At 41.6% G+C, this 16,291-nt stretch overlaps 1 protein-coding gene and 1 long non-coding RNA gene across 7 annotated transcripts in view; both read left to right on the forward strand.

The window, feature by feature from the left end:
• The window catches only part of TMEM19 (transmembrane protein 19), a 50,370-nt gene extending 35,219 nt beyond the window's left edge, over positions 1–15,151 (forward strand). For all 6 annotated transcript variants that reach the window (XM_065559008.1, XM_065559001.1, XM_065559004.1 and 3 more), the window contains 4 exons: positions 6,683–6,820; positions 7,189–7,443; positions 9,605–9,814; positions 12,332–15,151. In XM_065559008.1, the coding sequence (XP_065415080.1) occupies positions 6,683–6,820; positions 7,189–7,443; positions 9,605–9,814; positions 12,332–12,495 (767 nt within the window). In that variant the 3' untranslated portion in view covers positions 12,496–15,151. The remainder of the gene's footprint in view (positions 1–6,682; positions 6,821–7,188; positions 7,444–9,604; positions 9,815–12,331) is intronic.
• On the forward strand, positions 5–6,015 carry LOC135973855 (uncharacterized). The gene is made up of 2 exons (XR_010590893.1): positions 5–493; positions 936–6,015. It is a non-coding gene; the product is annotated as an uncharacterized LOC135973855 (long non-coding RNA).
• Positions 15,152–16,291: the final 1,140 nt, after the last annotated feature.

Below are 16,291 nucleotides of genomic sequence, written 5' to 3' on the forward strand. Positions count from 1 at the left end.
TGTATTTTCTGGGAATATTAAGTGAACTATTTAAAATATAAACTAATGTGCCTTTCTTAATTTTTGCATTTCTGTGCACTTTTAAGGACTTCCTACTCTCAATTCAATAATAACGTTAACATATAAGTGTAAGCATACAATATCTGTCATGGCTTCATGTTGTTTAATTTGAATGTCATTTATACTTGTTTAAGCAAGCAGTTTATGCTACGGTAACTACAAATCACTATTAATATTGCCAATAAGACTTATTTAAATATATAAAATTATTTTAAGTTTCAGTACAATATATATATTAATCTGTTTTTAGATATAAAATCCACTACAATAATGGCAATGAGACATGAGATAACATACACCATCTTACTCTGTAGTATCTGTAGTCTTTGTGGAGAGACTGATGGTTGCAGTCTCTTTCCATCCATGCGTAGCCAGAAGAGTGAAAAGAGTATGGGGAAGGAGGCTGCTGGAAAGCAATTCCCTCAATCTAAGGGTATGTCTACACTACGAGAGTAGTTCGATTTTACTTAAAGCGAATTTGTGGATCCGATATTACAAAGTCGAACGTGTGTATCCACACTAAGGACAGTAATTCGACTTTGTGAGTCCACACTAACGGGGCAAGCGTCGACATTGGAAGCGGTGCACTGTGGGCAGCGATCCCACAGTTCCCGCAGTCCCCGCTGCCCATTGGAATTCTGGGTTGAGCCCCCAATGCCTGCTGGGGAAAAAAATGTGTCGAGGGTGGTTTTGGGTAACTGTCGTCATCCAACCGTCACTCCCGCCCTCCCTCCCTGAAAGCGCCGGTGGGCAATCAGTTCGCGCACTTTTCTGGTGAGTGACAGCGCGGACGCCACAGCACTGCGAGCATGGAGCCCGCTGCGACCATCGCTGCAGTTGTCAACACCTCGCACCTTATCATCCACCTTTTCCAGAGGCAGATGCTGAGAAATCGGGCGAGGAGGCTACGGCAGCGTGGTGAGGACATGAAGTCTGAGAGTGGTACAGACCTCTCACAAAGCACGGGACCCCGCGCCGTGAACATCATGGTGGCAATGGGTCATGTTGATGCTGTGGAATGGCGATTTTGGGCCCGGGAAACAAGCACGGACTGGTGGGACCACATAGTGCTGCAGGTCTGGGATGAATCACAGTGGCTGCGAAACTTTCATATGCAGAAGGGAACTTTCCTGGAACTTTGTGAGTTGCGGTCCCCTGCCCTGAAGCGCAAGGACACCCGGATGCGAGCAGCCCTGACTGTCCAGAAGCGAGTGGCCATAGCCCTCTGGAAGCTTGCAACACCAGACAGCTACCGGTCAGTCGCGAACCACTTTGGCGTCGGCAAATGTACCGTCGGGGTTGCTGTGATGCAAGTAGCCAACGCAATCGTTGAGCTACTGCTGTCAAAGATAGTGACCCTTGGAAACGTCCAGGTCATCATAGATGGCTTCGCCGCTATGGGATTCCCAAACTGCGGTGGGGCTATAGATGGAACTCACATCCCTATCCTGGGACCGGACCACCAGGCCAGCCAGTACATTAACTGAAAGCGCTACTTTTCAATGGTGCTGCCACCACTGGTGGACCATAGGGGACATTTTACAAACATCAACGTAGGATGGCCGGGCAAGGTTCATGACGCTCATGTTTTCAGGAACTCTGGTCTGTTTAGATGGCTGCAGGAAGGTATTTACTTCCCAGACCAGAAAATAACTGTTGGGGATGTGGAGATGCCTATAGTGATCCTCAGGGACCCAGCCTACCCGCTAATGCCCTGGCTCATGAAACCCTATACAGGCGCCCTGGACACTGAAAAAGAACTCTTCAACTACCGTCTGAGCAAGTGCAGAATGGTGGTGGAGTGTGCTTTTGGACGTCTCAAAGGGAGATGGAAAAGCTTAATGACTCGCTCTGATCTCAGCGAAACCAATATCCGCATTGTTATTGCAGCTTGCTGTGTGCTCCACAATCTCTGTGAGAGCAAGAGGGAGACCTTTATGGCGGGGTGGGAGGTTGAGGCGAATAGCCTGGCTGCTGATTATGCCCAGCCAGACAGCCGTGTGATTAGAAGAGCCCAGCGGGACGTGATGTGCATCTGGGAGGCTTTGAAAGCTAGGTTCCTCAGTGAGCAGGGTAACCTGTGACTATTAAGTTTGTTTAAAGAGAAGCTGAACCTGCCCCCATTTCTTTATCCACTTACTGTTGACTATCCTCTCCAGCTACATACCCCATTCACCCCGTTTTCCCCCCCCCTTACAACACATGTTTAAAAATAAAATAAATGGAACTTTGTTAATGAACACCGTTTTCTTTATTACGGATTTCGCGGTAAAGTGTTGAAACTGGGACGCAGACTGTGGTGGGGAGTGGGCATAGTGATGGAAAGAACGCTTCTAAACTCGAGGAATGACAGGTTCCTGCTCTTAGAGTGGTCCGCAGTGGTGGACTGGTTGTTTCAACGGAGCCTGCCACCCCTCCTTTTCGGGACTCCGTATGTGGGGGCTATGTGACTTTGTGGCGGGGGAGGACGGTTACATATCCTCTGCTGCGTGGCTCTGTGATCCAGGATAAGGACCGCTGCATAAGATCTCTATCCGCCCTCCCCTGCCACAAAGTCACATGCCCCTTCCCCCCCCACAGAACATGAAAACCACCTCCCAGACTGACCAGGGTGCTTAGTGACTGCAATGTGTGTGTGACCTTCTGCTGAACCTGCCCCCGTGTCTGTACCCTGGTAAAGGTGACTGTTCTCTCCAATTACCAACCCCTTTCTCCCCCTTCAAACACACTCTCCCCTAAAAGAACATGATGGAAACAGTAATTAACAGAAACATATCTTTTATTAGCAACTACACAGTTAGGGATGAAACTGGGACGGGGGCTTGGGTGAGGTGGGAAGGAAAGGACTTATCAAATTTTTGGGAATGAGAGCCTTTTGGTACTTGAGCAGTCTGCAGGGGTGGAGTGACAGTTTTCACGGCCCCTGCCGCCCCTCCTTCTTGGGACTTTGGGTGAGGGGGGTATGGGAGTTTGTGGCTGGGGAGGGCGGTTAGAGAGAGACTGCAGCGGGGCTCTGTCCTCCTCCCTCTGGTCCTGCAGAACATCCACAAGGCGCCGGAGCGTGTCTGTTTGCTCCCTCATTAGTCCAAGCAGCATTTGAGTCGCCTGCTGGTCTTCCTGCCGCCACCTCTCCTCCCGTTCACTGTGTGCTCGCTGGTATTGCGACATGTTCTCCCTCCACTGGGTCTGCTGGGCCGCATCGGCTCGGGAGCAGCCCATAAGTTCTGAGAACATGTCGTCCTGTGTCCTTTTCTTTCTCCGCCTAATCTGCGCCAGCCTCTGCGAGGGGGATGCCAGGATAGGTCGGGAGGCAGTCGCAGCTGTGGGATGGGAAAAAGGGAGTGAATTCCTCACAAAGATAATTTTTTGTGAACAATGAACATAGTCTTTCTTTGTGAACAAGACCATGCACAGCACCTATCACATGCGCACTCAGGACAAGGTCGAATTTTTGGCCTTCACATTCATGCCTGGGGTCTTGCAGTGGAGATCAGACAAGCGGGGCAGGACAGCGGAATTCGGGTAGCAGGCTGACATGGTAAGCCGTAGACTTTTGGCTGCTTAAAACTTAAATTATAGCAGTGCCCTCCTTTCACGTTCAAAGCAATGCTCCTATCATTGGCCAGTTCTGCTGCTGGCAATCTGACAAGCATGAACTCTGTCCCTGTCCCACCCCCTCGCGGCTGTCCCCGGGAAAGATCCGTGTTTGCTGCCCCTCTCCCGCCTCCACTGCGTGGCTGTAAACTGCCAGTGACAGTTCTGTAAAGGAACAGGCAAGCAGTCTCAATAGTAACATTCCCCTAATTCTAAGCAGGTCACCATGAGCGACATCACTCTGCTTAGAATTTCTGAGACCGAGAAAGAACGCATGCTGCGTGAAAGCCAGCAAAAACCAGGGCCGTATGCCGCCATGCTCTGCAAGGCAATGATCCCAGAGTACTTGATGATAGCCTGGCGAGGAAAAGTTTCCTACCACAGAGGACACAATAAGGCTGCTCTCCCCAGGAACCTCATGCAAAGGCTTTCCAATTACCTTTAGGAGAGCTTCGTGGAGATGTCCCATGAGGATTTCAGCTCTATCCCTGGACATACAGACCTTCTTTTCCAGTAGCTGCACTGGCAAGGACTAAAAAGTAGAGCGCCTAGGGCAAACTAATCATGATAAACCGGACATTGTTCGATTCTTTTTCAGTAGTTGCACTGCCAAGGACTAAAACGTTAAGCACCTAGGGCAAACAAATCATGAAAAACCCATTGTTAATATTCCTGTTCTGTTCAAAATAAATGTTTACATGTTTAAAACACGTACCGACTGATCCTTCCCCTGATTCAGGGTCTGGGTTAACTCCTGGGGACGGTTGGTAGGGGATCTCTGTGAGGGTGATGAAGAGATCCTGGCTGTCTGGGAAATCAGCGTTGTAAGCGCTGTCGACTGCCTCGTCCTCCTCCTCACTTTCCTCATCTTCCCCGTCCGCTAACACCTCTAAGGAAGCGGCCATCGACAATATCCCATCCTCAGAGTCCACGGTCAGTGGTGGGGTAGTGGTGGCGGCCGCACCTAGAATGGAATGCAGTGCCTCGTAGAAACGGCATGTCTGGGGCTGGGATCCGGAGCGTCCGTTTGACTCTTTGGTCTTCTGGTACGCTTGTCTCAGCTCCTTGATTTTCACGTGGCACTGCGTTGCTTCCCGGCTGTACCCTCTCTCTGTCATGGCTTTCGAGATCTTCTTGTAGATCTTTGCATTCCGTCTTTTCGATCGCAGCTCCGAAAGCACGGACTCATTGCCCCACACAGCGATCAGATTCAAGACTTCCCGATCAGTCCATGCTGGGGCCCTCTTTCTATTCTGAGATTGCATGGTCACCTCTTCTGGAGAACACTGCATCGTTGGCAGTGCTGCTGAGCTCGCCACGATGTCCAAACAGGAAATGAGATTCAAACTGTCCAGACAGGAAAAGGAATTCAAATTTTCCTGGGGCTTTTCCTGTGTGGCTGGTCAGAGCATCCGAGCTCGGACTGCTGTCCAGAGCGTCAACAGAGTGGTGCACTGTGGGATAGCTCCCGGAGCTACTAGCGTCGATTTCCATCCACACCTACCCTAATTCGACATGGCCATGTCGAATTTAGCGCTACTCCCCTCGTTGGGGAGGAGTACAGAAATCGAATTTAAGAGACCTCTCTGTCGAACTAAATAGCTTCGTTGTGTGGATGGGTGCAGGGTTAATTCGATTTAACGCTGCTAAATTCGACATAACCTCCTAGTGTAGACCAGGCCTCAGACATAGAGGGAGCCTAGCTGCTTGATTCTTCAGTTTATGTGGTACAGACCCAGACTGTTCTCTGTGATTTCCTTTGCTGAAGGATGGGCAGTGCTCCTTTCTTGCCTCCCAAAAATAAAAAGGCAATTAATGATCTGGTCAAGCCTGCTTTTCTTGACTAGCTGGAGAAACACCAAGGTACAGTAGAGCAGCATTACCAAATTCTGATACAAGCCATGTAACTGTGGTGCTAGTCCACTTCATGAAGCACAGGGCAGAAATGAGGATCAGTGTCGGGGAGAAGGGTAAAAGAGCACAACCCCAAATCTTCCCCTCTTTTATATCACACTGCAAATATGGTACTTCATCTGCAGGTAAAATGGCAGGCAACACCTTGAAAGCCAGCAACTTCACTTTTCTTCTCCTTTTGTAACCCCTACTGTAACCAGACGGAGGAGTAGCTCACTTGTATAGAGAGTCAGGCCAAGCTTCTCTACTGCAGTGACATTGAGCTAGCTGAGCCTCAGGTGGCACCAGTTGTCTTCTTTTACTAGCAGAATGTGGCTTCGGATGAGCAGTTGAGTAAGTAGGGGGAATCCGAAGTACATAGTCAGTAGGAGAAAAGTTAAAACTAACATGTGAAAAAGCAACAAAGAAAAGGATGGCAAAAAGGAAATAATAGACAGAAAAGAAAAAGCAAGAGAGAAAATGAACAGAAAAAAGGAGAGAGATTAGCAACTGTCAGGACATGATATGAATGGATCGGGGAGAATGCCCAACCTGTCAAATAATCCAAAGAGGTGGCTCTATTTAAAAAAAAAAAAGGAATCCAAGTCATGAAAAGATGTGTTTAAAGTCAGCATTCAAATAGTAGTGGCTGGAAACTTAACAATAGCTCTCTGTCTGCTTTCTGCCTAGAAACAATAAAATACTGCAGGCAGGGTATATCCAGGAATTTTCACTTAGATGTCATTTGGCCTCATCTTATTGTTTCATTTTCTTTGTATCTTCCATAGATGAGTGTTACTGTTTCCTGGAAATATCAGATGTCTGTTTCAGAAACCATATACTGTCCAGATACTTAGTGGACTATTCAGGAATGTTAAAGGAAAACATCAAAGCAAAAAAGGCCAAAAAATTTTTTCAGTCTAAATGGTTGGCTCTTTTTAAATTGTGTAGACAGTTTTCAGGTACTACAGTAATGATCTAGCTAATTGCACTGTCATTTTATTTTAGGTTTATCATGAAAGAGTAATTGATAATTTTTGAGACTCCAAAATAATTTCCTGTTAATTGTTTTGAAAAGATGATTGCGTGAACTAAACTTGCTTGATTTGCCCCCCCCCCCTTTTTTTTTTCCCAGGATTAGTGGTTGGGTTTATCCTAACAATTGCAAATTACAGCTTCTTCACTGCTTTGCTCATGTTTTTTGTTACTTCTTCAAAACTTACTAAGTGGAAAGAAGATGTGAAGAAGCATATAGATTCAGAATTCAAACAAGGTAAACACTAAGAATTATACTGTCAGATAATCTGTAAAGAATAGATACTGTATCTTACCTGATACTTTTGAAAGTTAGAGATATTATGTAGTAGTACACAGAATAGAGAACACTGTAAAGCGTTCTTATCCTCTTTATCCCCATTCTGGACTAGATGCAATGTGCTTGCTAGTGGTTCATTTAATAGTAATAAACTAAAAGTAGTGATTGTGACTCGAGATTTTCATGTTGGTTTTTGAGTTTGTGTGGGTTTGTTTGGGTTTTTTTGCGCTTTTTAATTTGCTTTTGCTACTGTATGATGTGGCTGAATATCGAGTATCTCTGCTACAGTGAAAATATTCAAATATTTTTGTTTGTTTTTACTCGAGGTGGGCAGAGGAATTGGGTGCAAGTATTCTGTAATGGTGGTGTCCCTACGGAACTGGCTCTGCTATATATGATAGAAAATGGACCAGGTGAAATTCCAATAGACTTTTCCAAGCAGTACACTGCATCATGGATGTGTTTATCCCTTTTGGGAGCTTTGGCCTGCTCTGCTGGAGATACATGGGCTTCAGAGATTGGCAGTGTCTGGAGTAAAAGTGAGCCAAGGTTAATAACAACATGGGAAAAGGTTCCAGTAGGTAAGGGCTTACTGATTTACACATTCTTGTCTTAATACTGTGTCATTTCTGTCTGGAACCCTTAATATAATCATATCCATAAAAAGAATAAATCAAATTCTGCTAGCATTGTGAAGTTTTGAGTGGTAAAAATTAGTACTTTGACATAGTATTTACCACATTCTGTTTGTCATGGGCTGTAAATAAAAAAATAGCTTGGAGAGAGAGAGAGCGAAAAATTCAAAAGTACCTTTTGGTTTGGTTCAAACTGAAACAGTCTTTTTCTTGCCAAAATGGGGAGGAAAAAAATTCATTTTGGGTTGAACAAAACATTTTGTTTGACCCAAAACAAATGTTATCATTTTCAGGTGTTTTTAACCCTCTTTATTTAAAAAAAAATCTAAATTATGAAACCAAAGAGTCAAAATAAAATGTATTAAAATGTTTTGTTTTTTGAAATGGTGTGAAATAAACTGTTTTGACATTTTCATTCTGACTTTTTCATCCAAAATAGTGGTTCCCAAACTTTAACAACCTGTGAACCCCTTTCACTAAAATGTCAAGTCTCATGAAGACATGAGACAAGACTCCTGTGTTTCATCAAGTAGTATCAGATGTGAAACAGCATGAAGGTATTTAAGAAGCCAACTCAAAGAGTTCCTTCTACACAAGCATTCAGGTCTTGAGCAGTCCAGGCAAACAACACACGTTACAACAAAGCTTAAACTTGTCTTCATAATAATTTTAAAAGCAATACTAGCTGCCTGTTTAATTTTAAAAACAGCAAAAAATATCCACCTCTCTTTCCATTTCTTATAAGAAGTCTTGAAGTTTAAATCTCCCCAGTGTGATAGATAAACTTGCTTTGATCTGCTTAGCTCTTGGAAGTCTGGGGGCTCCAGGCTGCTGGCCTTGTGCTGCCTGGGGTTCCTGGGGACAGCTCTGTTTGCCATTAGGGAATTTTTTCCCGTTAACCCCCAGGGGTTCACAAACCCCAGTTTGGGAACCACTGATCCAAAGCTATTCACCAAATTTGACCTGATTTTATGAATCGTTTGTGACCTGAAAAATGCATTTTTTGACAGATTTACTATTGTGAAAAAACTTCACGTAGCTACAGGTAGATAGCATCCTGTGAGATGAAACCCTTACAGAATTCTGAGACTGCTTGTTTTTACTACCATTAGTATGTTCAGATTGCAGAAGATGTAGTTTAAAGAATGGTAACTGTCATCTGACTTGCTTTAAAAAAGGGGAAGTGAAAAGCTTTTTAAAATCAAGCTAGATAAAATTTCTAATCAGTAGCAGAATGTGTGTTTTAAATGTAAAGATTACAAAAATGCACTTTTAAACCAAATAGTCAATTCATTTCCTGCTTTGCTGTCTTACCACTCCTTGTCTCCATTAATTGATGACATTGTTAACTCTTAAACAATTCATAGTATTGAGTTTTCTTGAAGCAAAGAAATTTAGATCCCTAAATTTGAGAGTTGGTGATTGTAATATTGTAAGTTGATTTCTAAATTGTGTGAGGACAGTAGTTTGCCTCATATTTTTTTCACCATAAATGCTTACTGGGTTCCTTTTGAGTAAGTAGTTAAACATGTTGCTTTTTTAGATAATTCTTTTAAATATCTTTTGCGCAATACATACCTTGATGAACTGCTTCTGAAAGTTTGAATGGTAGACACTCTGGCTGAATAGAGTTACGTGTACAGGTTGGGAGGATATCTTTATCTTCCTCCCACTCTACCCCTAAAATTGAAGTTTCTAAGTAATACTGAAACTTTGTGAAAGTTTCTGGATTAATAGCCACAGAGACTGAAGTTATCAGATTACTGAAGTGGTAGTTCATAGGCAGCAACTTTGCAGGGTAAGCTTCCCAGCACAGTGCCAGTCAGGAAGGATCAGCTCTTGCCTTGTCTACACTAGCCTTTTTTCTCTAAAATTTCCCACCACTGCTAACACTGGTTGTAGCTCCATCAGCAGTAACAACAGTGAGAGCATCAGTGTAGACAATCTGTTGGTCGCTACTGGAAATTTCAGAGAAACAAAGACTAGTGTAACAGAGCTTCTGGGAGTGAGAGGGTAGTTCTGTTTTCACTGTCAAGTAAACCATTAAAGCCAATTAATACATCTTCCGAAATGGTTTATAACTCAACTCCGTTTTTCTTTGATTTAGGTACTAATGGAGGTGTTACGTTAGTGGGCCTAATTTCAAGTCTCATTGGTGGCATGCTAGTAGGTGTGGCTTACTTCATTACTCAGCTTGTTTTTGTGAGTGATCTGGATATATCTGCTCCACAGTGGCCACTCGTTGTGTTTGGCGCAATGGCTGGTTTACTGGGATCAATTATTGATTCATATTTAGGAGCTACAATGCAATACACCGGTAAGAAATGTTCTGCTTATTTTTCTGTTTAACTTAAAATCTCCCTTTTAACTCTAGAGAGGCTGGGGAAGTGGTTTTGAAAACGGGGAAAGAATGGAGGGATTACTACAGTGGTCAAAGAAAGGTAAATAGAATAGTTGAGATCAGAAAGAAGATAGGAGAAAAGGCAATTTATCTTTACCCTTATCCTCTGCCATCTTCGTTCTTCTCCCCACTTTTTGATTTTGGCATTTCAAAATTTTCTGACGCTGCTATCATCTTTGAGTCATTGAAATGGTATGACAAGGGAAAAAATTGTGGTATTTTTTTTTTATCAGGCCTTGCTTGAATATGTCAGATCCTAGTAGTGCACACTGGCTTGTGCACACTGGCTTTATGTACTTTTATTCTTGTTCCACTGAATTGCTATCAAACCAAAGTGTGTGTAATATTATATGACAATACTTTCCTTTTACTTTCTATTATCCTATCACAAACATAGTAAAGTTAAGGCCAAATTGTCCCACCTTATCACATGGAGTAATGCGTTACTTTGCAAATAGTCACCTTGATTGGAATGAAATTAGTTGTAGAGTCAGGTACTACTTGTGGTGATTACGGGAGGCAGAATCTGGCACTTGTGCAGTGCATTTGGGTTTTAATTGTGGCTTTCACTAAAGATGTTTATATGGGGGGCAGAAGGTCTTTTTCTTTGTTTTTCTTGGGTTTGGCAAGTTATCTAGAAAATAAACATGAGGCTTGGCTTTTTGTAGCACGTATTAAGTAAAAGTTAGGCTACCCCAGCATGAAGTTAGTGCCTCTGTAGTCTCATCCTGTTCACCACTGAACTCTGACTTTGGCCTAAGTTTAGTAAGAGATTGGAAGGCAACAACACTGCCAGCTATTTGCTTCCCAAACAGGCTTTAAAAAAAAATGTTGTCTGTGGTGTGTTTGCAGGCATCTCTTTACAATAAAACAGAAGTTCAAGGTGAATATTCTTATCTTTTAACATGCTAGGCATTAGGAGATACTCAAAAGCTACGAGAGAAATACTGGCATATATTGGTCTGGCCGGCTTTGAGGTGCTTCCTCCTCCCTTCGTTCCCCACACAAACACCTCATATGCCAGTTTTCTAGAAATGTACATTTCTCCTGGAACACAAAATAGTGGAGTGGCAGGGAGCGCACTGGATAGCTAATGAAAAACAGTGTTAAAATGCTGCTAATATAAAGGTAGAGTAAGAACAACAACATAAGAACAACATAGAGTAGAGAGTAGCTAGGTTAGTGGAGGGAAAGCCATGCAGCTAGCTAATAAACACTGAAGTGGGCTGTAGTCCACGAAAGCTTATGCTCTAATAAATTTGTTAGCCTCTAAGGTGCCACAAGTACTCCTGTTCTTTTTGCGGATACAGACTAACACGGCTGCTACTTTGAAACCTAATAAATACTGTTGTTTTGGAAGTGGAGATGTTAGTGAGTGCTATTTCAGCATTTAAGACCGTATCAGAGGGGTAGCCGTGTTAGTCTGAATCTGTAAAAAGCAACAGAGGGTCCTGTGGCACCTTTGAGACTAACAGAAGTACTGGGAGCATAAGCTTTCGTGGGTAAGAACCTCACTTCTTCAGATGCCTTCTGAAGAAGTGAGGTTCTTACCCACGAAAGCTTATGCTCCCAGTACTTCTGTTAGTCTCAAAGGTGCCACAGGACCCTCTGTTGCATTTAAGACAGTGGTGCCCAAACTTCCTGTTGTGTCTGCCCCTTACCAGTAACGGAATCTGTCTGTGCCTCCCCTTTCATTACTGCAGAGTTGGCTCAACAGAGGAGCTTGGGCTGAAGGCAAAACTGTGTATGGGGGAAGAAGAGCTGGGGCTAGAAGCGGAGCTGGCCGGGGGGCAGAAAGGGAATGAGGGCAGAGTTGAGCTGGGGCCAGGGCCAGAGCCGTAGCTGCAGCCAGAGCGGGGCTGGAGCTGGGCAGTGCTCTCTCTCCACCCCTCCTCCCTTGTGGGGGCCATCCGGGGTCTCGCTGCGTGCCTCCCCAAATGTTTCTCCACTGATCTAAGAGGAGTAGACTTGCCATCAGACAGAGTAACCATTTTCTTTATACCGTTTATCATTGAAAACTAATTCTTTTTGACAGACATACTTTGTTTCTAACCATTTGTTTGTTCAACAGCATCATTCATATCCGAACTCTTTAGTTTTTTGTTCTTGATTAGCACTATTATTAGCTTCTTATTATAGGACTGCATATGTAGATTTCATAGAAATAGTAACTACATTTTTAAAAAAGCTTCTCACTAACAGTAATTAAAAGTATAGAATCTAGATTCCCTTCTTTGAGGCTATTAGCGTTAGTTTAGAATAATAGTTTAACATTATTGGCTAGTTAATTGTCCTTTTTATATATGTTTGACTCAACAGCCATATACTTAGCACTTGTAGGCAGTCATGTACATTTGAAGTCTTGGTACTAGTGGGTTTCCTCTCAACTATGATAGTATTGTAAATTGATCTTTTATTTACTTCTTTCCCCAGGTTTTGACAAGCGTATTGGCATGGTTGTCAACTACGAAACAAAAGACTCCAAGCACATATCTGGAAAACCTATACTGGACAACAATGCAGTGAACCTCTTTTCTTCTGTAGTCATTGCTTTGTTACTTCCTGGTGTGGCATGGGGTTTCTGGCCTAGAGGGTGAAACTTCTTAAGTCTTTTAATACATAGTTCAAATACACTTAATATGAATCAAAGGTTACTCCCCAAAACACTGTTTTTAGCTTGTTTGAGGGAGTCCTCTGCATCCTTTTCAGATCCAGAAGGATTCACTATCTTAACTTCCTTAGGCTGTAAGTTTTATGGGCAGCCACCATCTTTCTGGAGAAAGAGGACCAGATGAGGCACTGTTAATAACCTGTCAGTGCTACTCCTTAATTGGACACAGATTGCTACTTTGTAACATGAAGCAATTCGTTTTCCCTTCTGGAGCTGAATGCTTGGCCTCCAAATCATTTCCAACACCTGGCAGAAGAAAGAGTGAAAGAATACAACTAGAAATTTAACCTGGGTCTGCCATACAACTACTATTAACACTGTTCACCAAGCCACAAACAAAGTACTATATATTTTCTGTAATGTAGAACATAGTAGTATCGATGAAATCACTGAATTCTAGTTTAGTATACATTTCCCATTGTCTGCTCAATATTATAGGTTTTATAGAGGTGTATTGAAGTCTTTAAAAAAATTGTACTTTAATAAGCATTGTTGCCTATTCCATGTTGTATTACTTTTTTGCCATGCTTTTGACGATGGGTAAGAAAAAGTAATGCTTTAACATAATGTCTCAGGCATATGACTAAATTTAAAATCAAAACTATCCTTTTTCCAATAAGCAAAACAAGAATATAAAGCTTATATAAGCAGCATTATAAGGTACTTCTTAGATTAAGTTATTGATATTAAAGTAAAGATTACATTTTTTTTAATTCAAAATCAACTGGTTAGAAAAGATGTAACTTGTTCTGTAACTGTGGAATTACTCTTTAATAATCGGAGTTTAATAGCACGTTCACCAAGTTGTGGTCTTCATGTTCTTTCTCAGTAACCCTACTTTTTTGCTTTACAAATTACTGCTCACTGGAGATGTCAAGGTGTTGGGTCCTTTATTGTTGATAAACTATTACAGGGTTTTCACTTTTGTCATTAAATGACAGGCTAAAAAGTTTTTCAGTTAACAATTTAGTATTTATTATATAGAATCAGATCCTGCAACTGGGTTGCATGCGTGGATCCTTTTGGCCATATAGAGATCATCCACCTGGATCCATTTGCAGGATATGACTCATAATGTGTGCATCAAAAAAAGTTTCTTCCAATCTGAGAGCGATTACCAGTTCCAGGGATATTCCCAGTTTTAAGTATAGGAGACTTGGCAGAATCTTTCAAAAGAGAATAAACTAAGTGTGACCACTGCATCCTAATGTTCTTGTTGAAAAGCACTGTAACATGAAAGGCATAGATGCCCTTACTGATTAATTATATTTAATTTAACTGTAAATAAATCAGTTTTTCTTTATGATATATTTAGGATTTTGTGCTAACACATTTTTGATTTTGTTAATGCCACTAGACATTAGAGGAAGGCTCTTAGAAAGAATAAAGTAGATGATGGTGAGTTCGGTAAGAAAGTGAAAACATACATATACTTTGAGAGGGTTTAGCTTTTAATTTAAATATTTGTATTGTCTGCAGGAATCAAAGGTATCTTTTCAGGGATTAAGGACACTTTTAGCCAAGTTTCCATTGTAATCTAATGTGGATCCCAAGACTAAAACAGCACACAACACTGAACATATATCCATAACATATTTAAAAAAAACCACACTTTACGTAGCAGTATGAAATGTCTTCATTGCTGTTAAATTAAATTGTAAACAAGCAATTTTGCACTTAGCAGATAAGGGTGAGATTTTCAAAAGTGTAACGTATTGGCTTACCTCCGTCAGTGAGAGCAGAGTTAGGCCAACACTGAGTGCTTTTGAATTTCCCACCATTAAATTTCTAGTGTACAGAATTGTATTTAAAGAATGATTCTCGCCTTTTCTGTAGCATTAGTTTTATTAAATAATATCAGTTCTGGACAGGATACAATTACACTGGACAAGATACTATTAAATTGAACAGAACATAGTAGTGCAGATTATGTTGCCTTTGATTTTTGTATTTTACGCAATAGCTGTGCAGAAAGTGTAGCCCTTATGAGAGGAGGAGGAGGAGGAGAAATATAGGGAAACTGTATGTGACTTGGTGCCTGTAAACCAGTGCATGTCACTAAATGTAGTTATTGGGACCAGAAAGAAGCCGATGGAATGTTAACATTTGAGATCATTAGAAGGTGTCTGGGTAGGCACAGAGAAAATAGATGAAAGTAAAAGGGCGGGTGATAAAAGGGAAGGAGGCAAAATAAGCAGAGTAAGATATTAATAGAAATGAATTGAGCTCACATAGTGTTTTTCCATAGTAAGCAATTACATTACACTTTGTTTTAAATATTTGAATATTTGTTTTGCCTCAATGCCTGTATATGGATTAGTATTTGAGATTAATCTGTGCCTGTAAATTAAAATTTGACATTTACCTGGCACTAATTTATTTTTTCTTACTGAAACAGCATGAAAATTCACAAATCACCTCTCCAATACTTTGATCAGATTTCCTTAAACTGAAAAATTCCAGTTGGAGGTCAGTTGAGCCTTATCTGTATAGTTTTTATGGATTGTGTATGTTAAAGAAAATGACTATTTTTCACTATAAATATGAAGTAGTTTTTCTTAATAAACACATAATGCAATTGGTTTTTGTGTGTTAAATCTTGTCTCTGTCTGAAAAAAACTTTCACTTGGTCTGGTATCTCAATCTGAAGCATTTTTAAGGATACAACAATGCAATCATTTATTTACAGAATACAGCTTTATAATTGTACTAATTTACTAAGTGTCATAAATGAGCATTGTTTGTGCCTGAGAGATCCACCGTAGTTAAGTGTGCGAGCCCTTCAATGAGACATGTTTAGCTAAAACCACTAAATAAGGGATGTCAAACAGTCTGGGGAGATGGCCCAATTACGTGTTAAAATGTGGCCCAGGACTTTGATTTTTAAATTATTACTTTGAGTCCAGATAATCCATGGAACAGCTATAAAAGATAGAATATGGTTTTAGTGATGCATGGCCCTTTCTGGATCACTACTACTTCTGCCTTTTGTTTGGCAATTTCTGCATGCAGTTAACTGGTGTGTATTAACAGTTGTTAACTGTGTATGCAAATTGCATGCCTACATTATTTTCAAATCTGATTCCTAAATATCCATTATTGGCTTCATAGTGAACACTGGGAGATGAATGGGAGAGTTCTCACCCATCTGCTGTTTAGGATAGGACTACACTAATTCATGTTCAGATGGTTGTCTTTGCAACAAAGGGTTGAAACTTTTTTTTTAAAATGAAAGCTTGCATCCTATTGAATCTGGATGCCAGATTAACACATCAAGTGGACTGATGCCCTTTCTAAAATGAAAGAAGTTTAAGACTGGATGGCTCAGGATTGGTAATAGGGCTTGTCTACATAGGTATGTTATATCCAATTACCTTAAGTTTGCCTTAAAGTGCCTTGCATCTATACATAACCTTTTAAAAAGTGAATTTGGCATCTTACGTTGCTGTAATGAATCCTTGCAAGAGAAGCAACTCTGCAATGAGTTTGTTTGCTGTAAGGTTTGCATATGCGCATTCCTAACTACTATACTTCTGGCAGTCTCCCCAGTGCATTGCTTCACACCTGGATCAGATTATCTGTGTACCTCCATGGCTCATCTTGACTGGATCTCACCTCCCTGTTTAAATGCAGGCTGGCCTGTGCCTCTTTTTGATACCAGATAGTGAGTTCACACACCTGGAGTCACATATGTTATAGCCATACCCCTCCCTTCCCCCAAG

Source organism: Chrysemys picta, chromosome 1, assembly GCF_011386835.1.
Source record: "Chrysemys picta bellii isolate R12L10 chromosome 1, ASM1138683v2, whole genome shotgun sequence".
NCBI classification, from domain to species: Eukaryota; Metazoa; Chordata; order Testudines; family Emydidae; genus Chrysemys; species Chrysemys picta.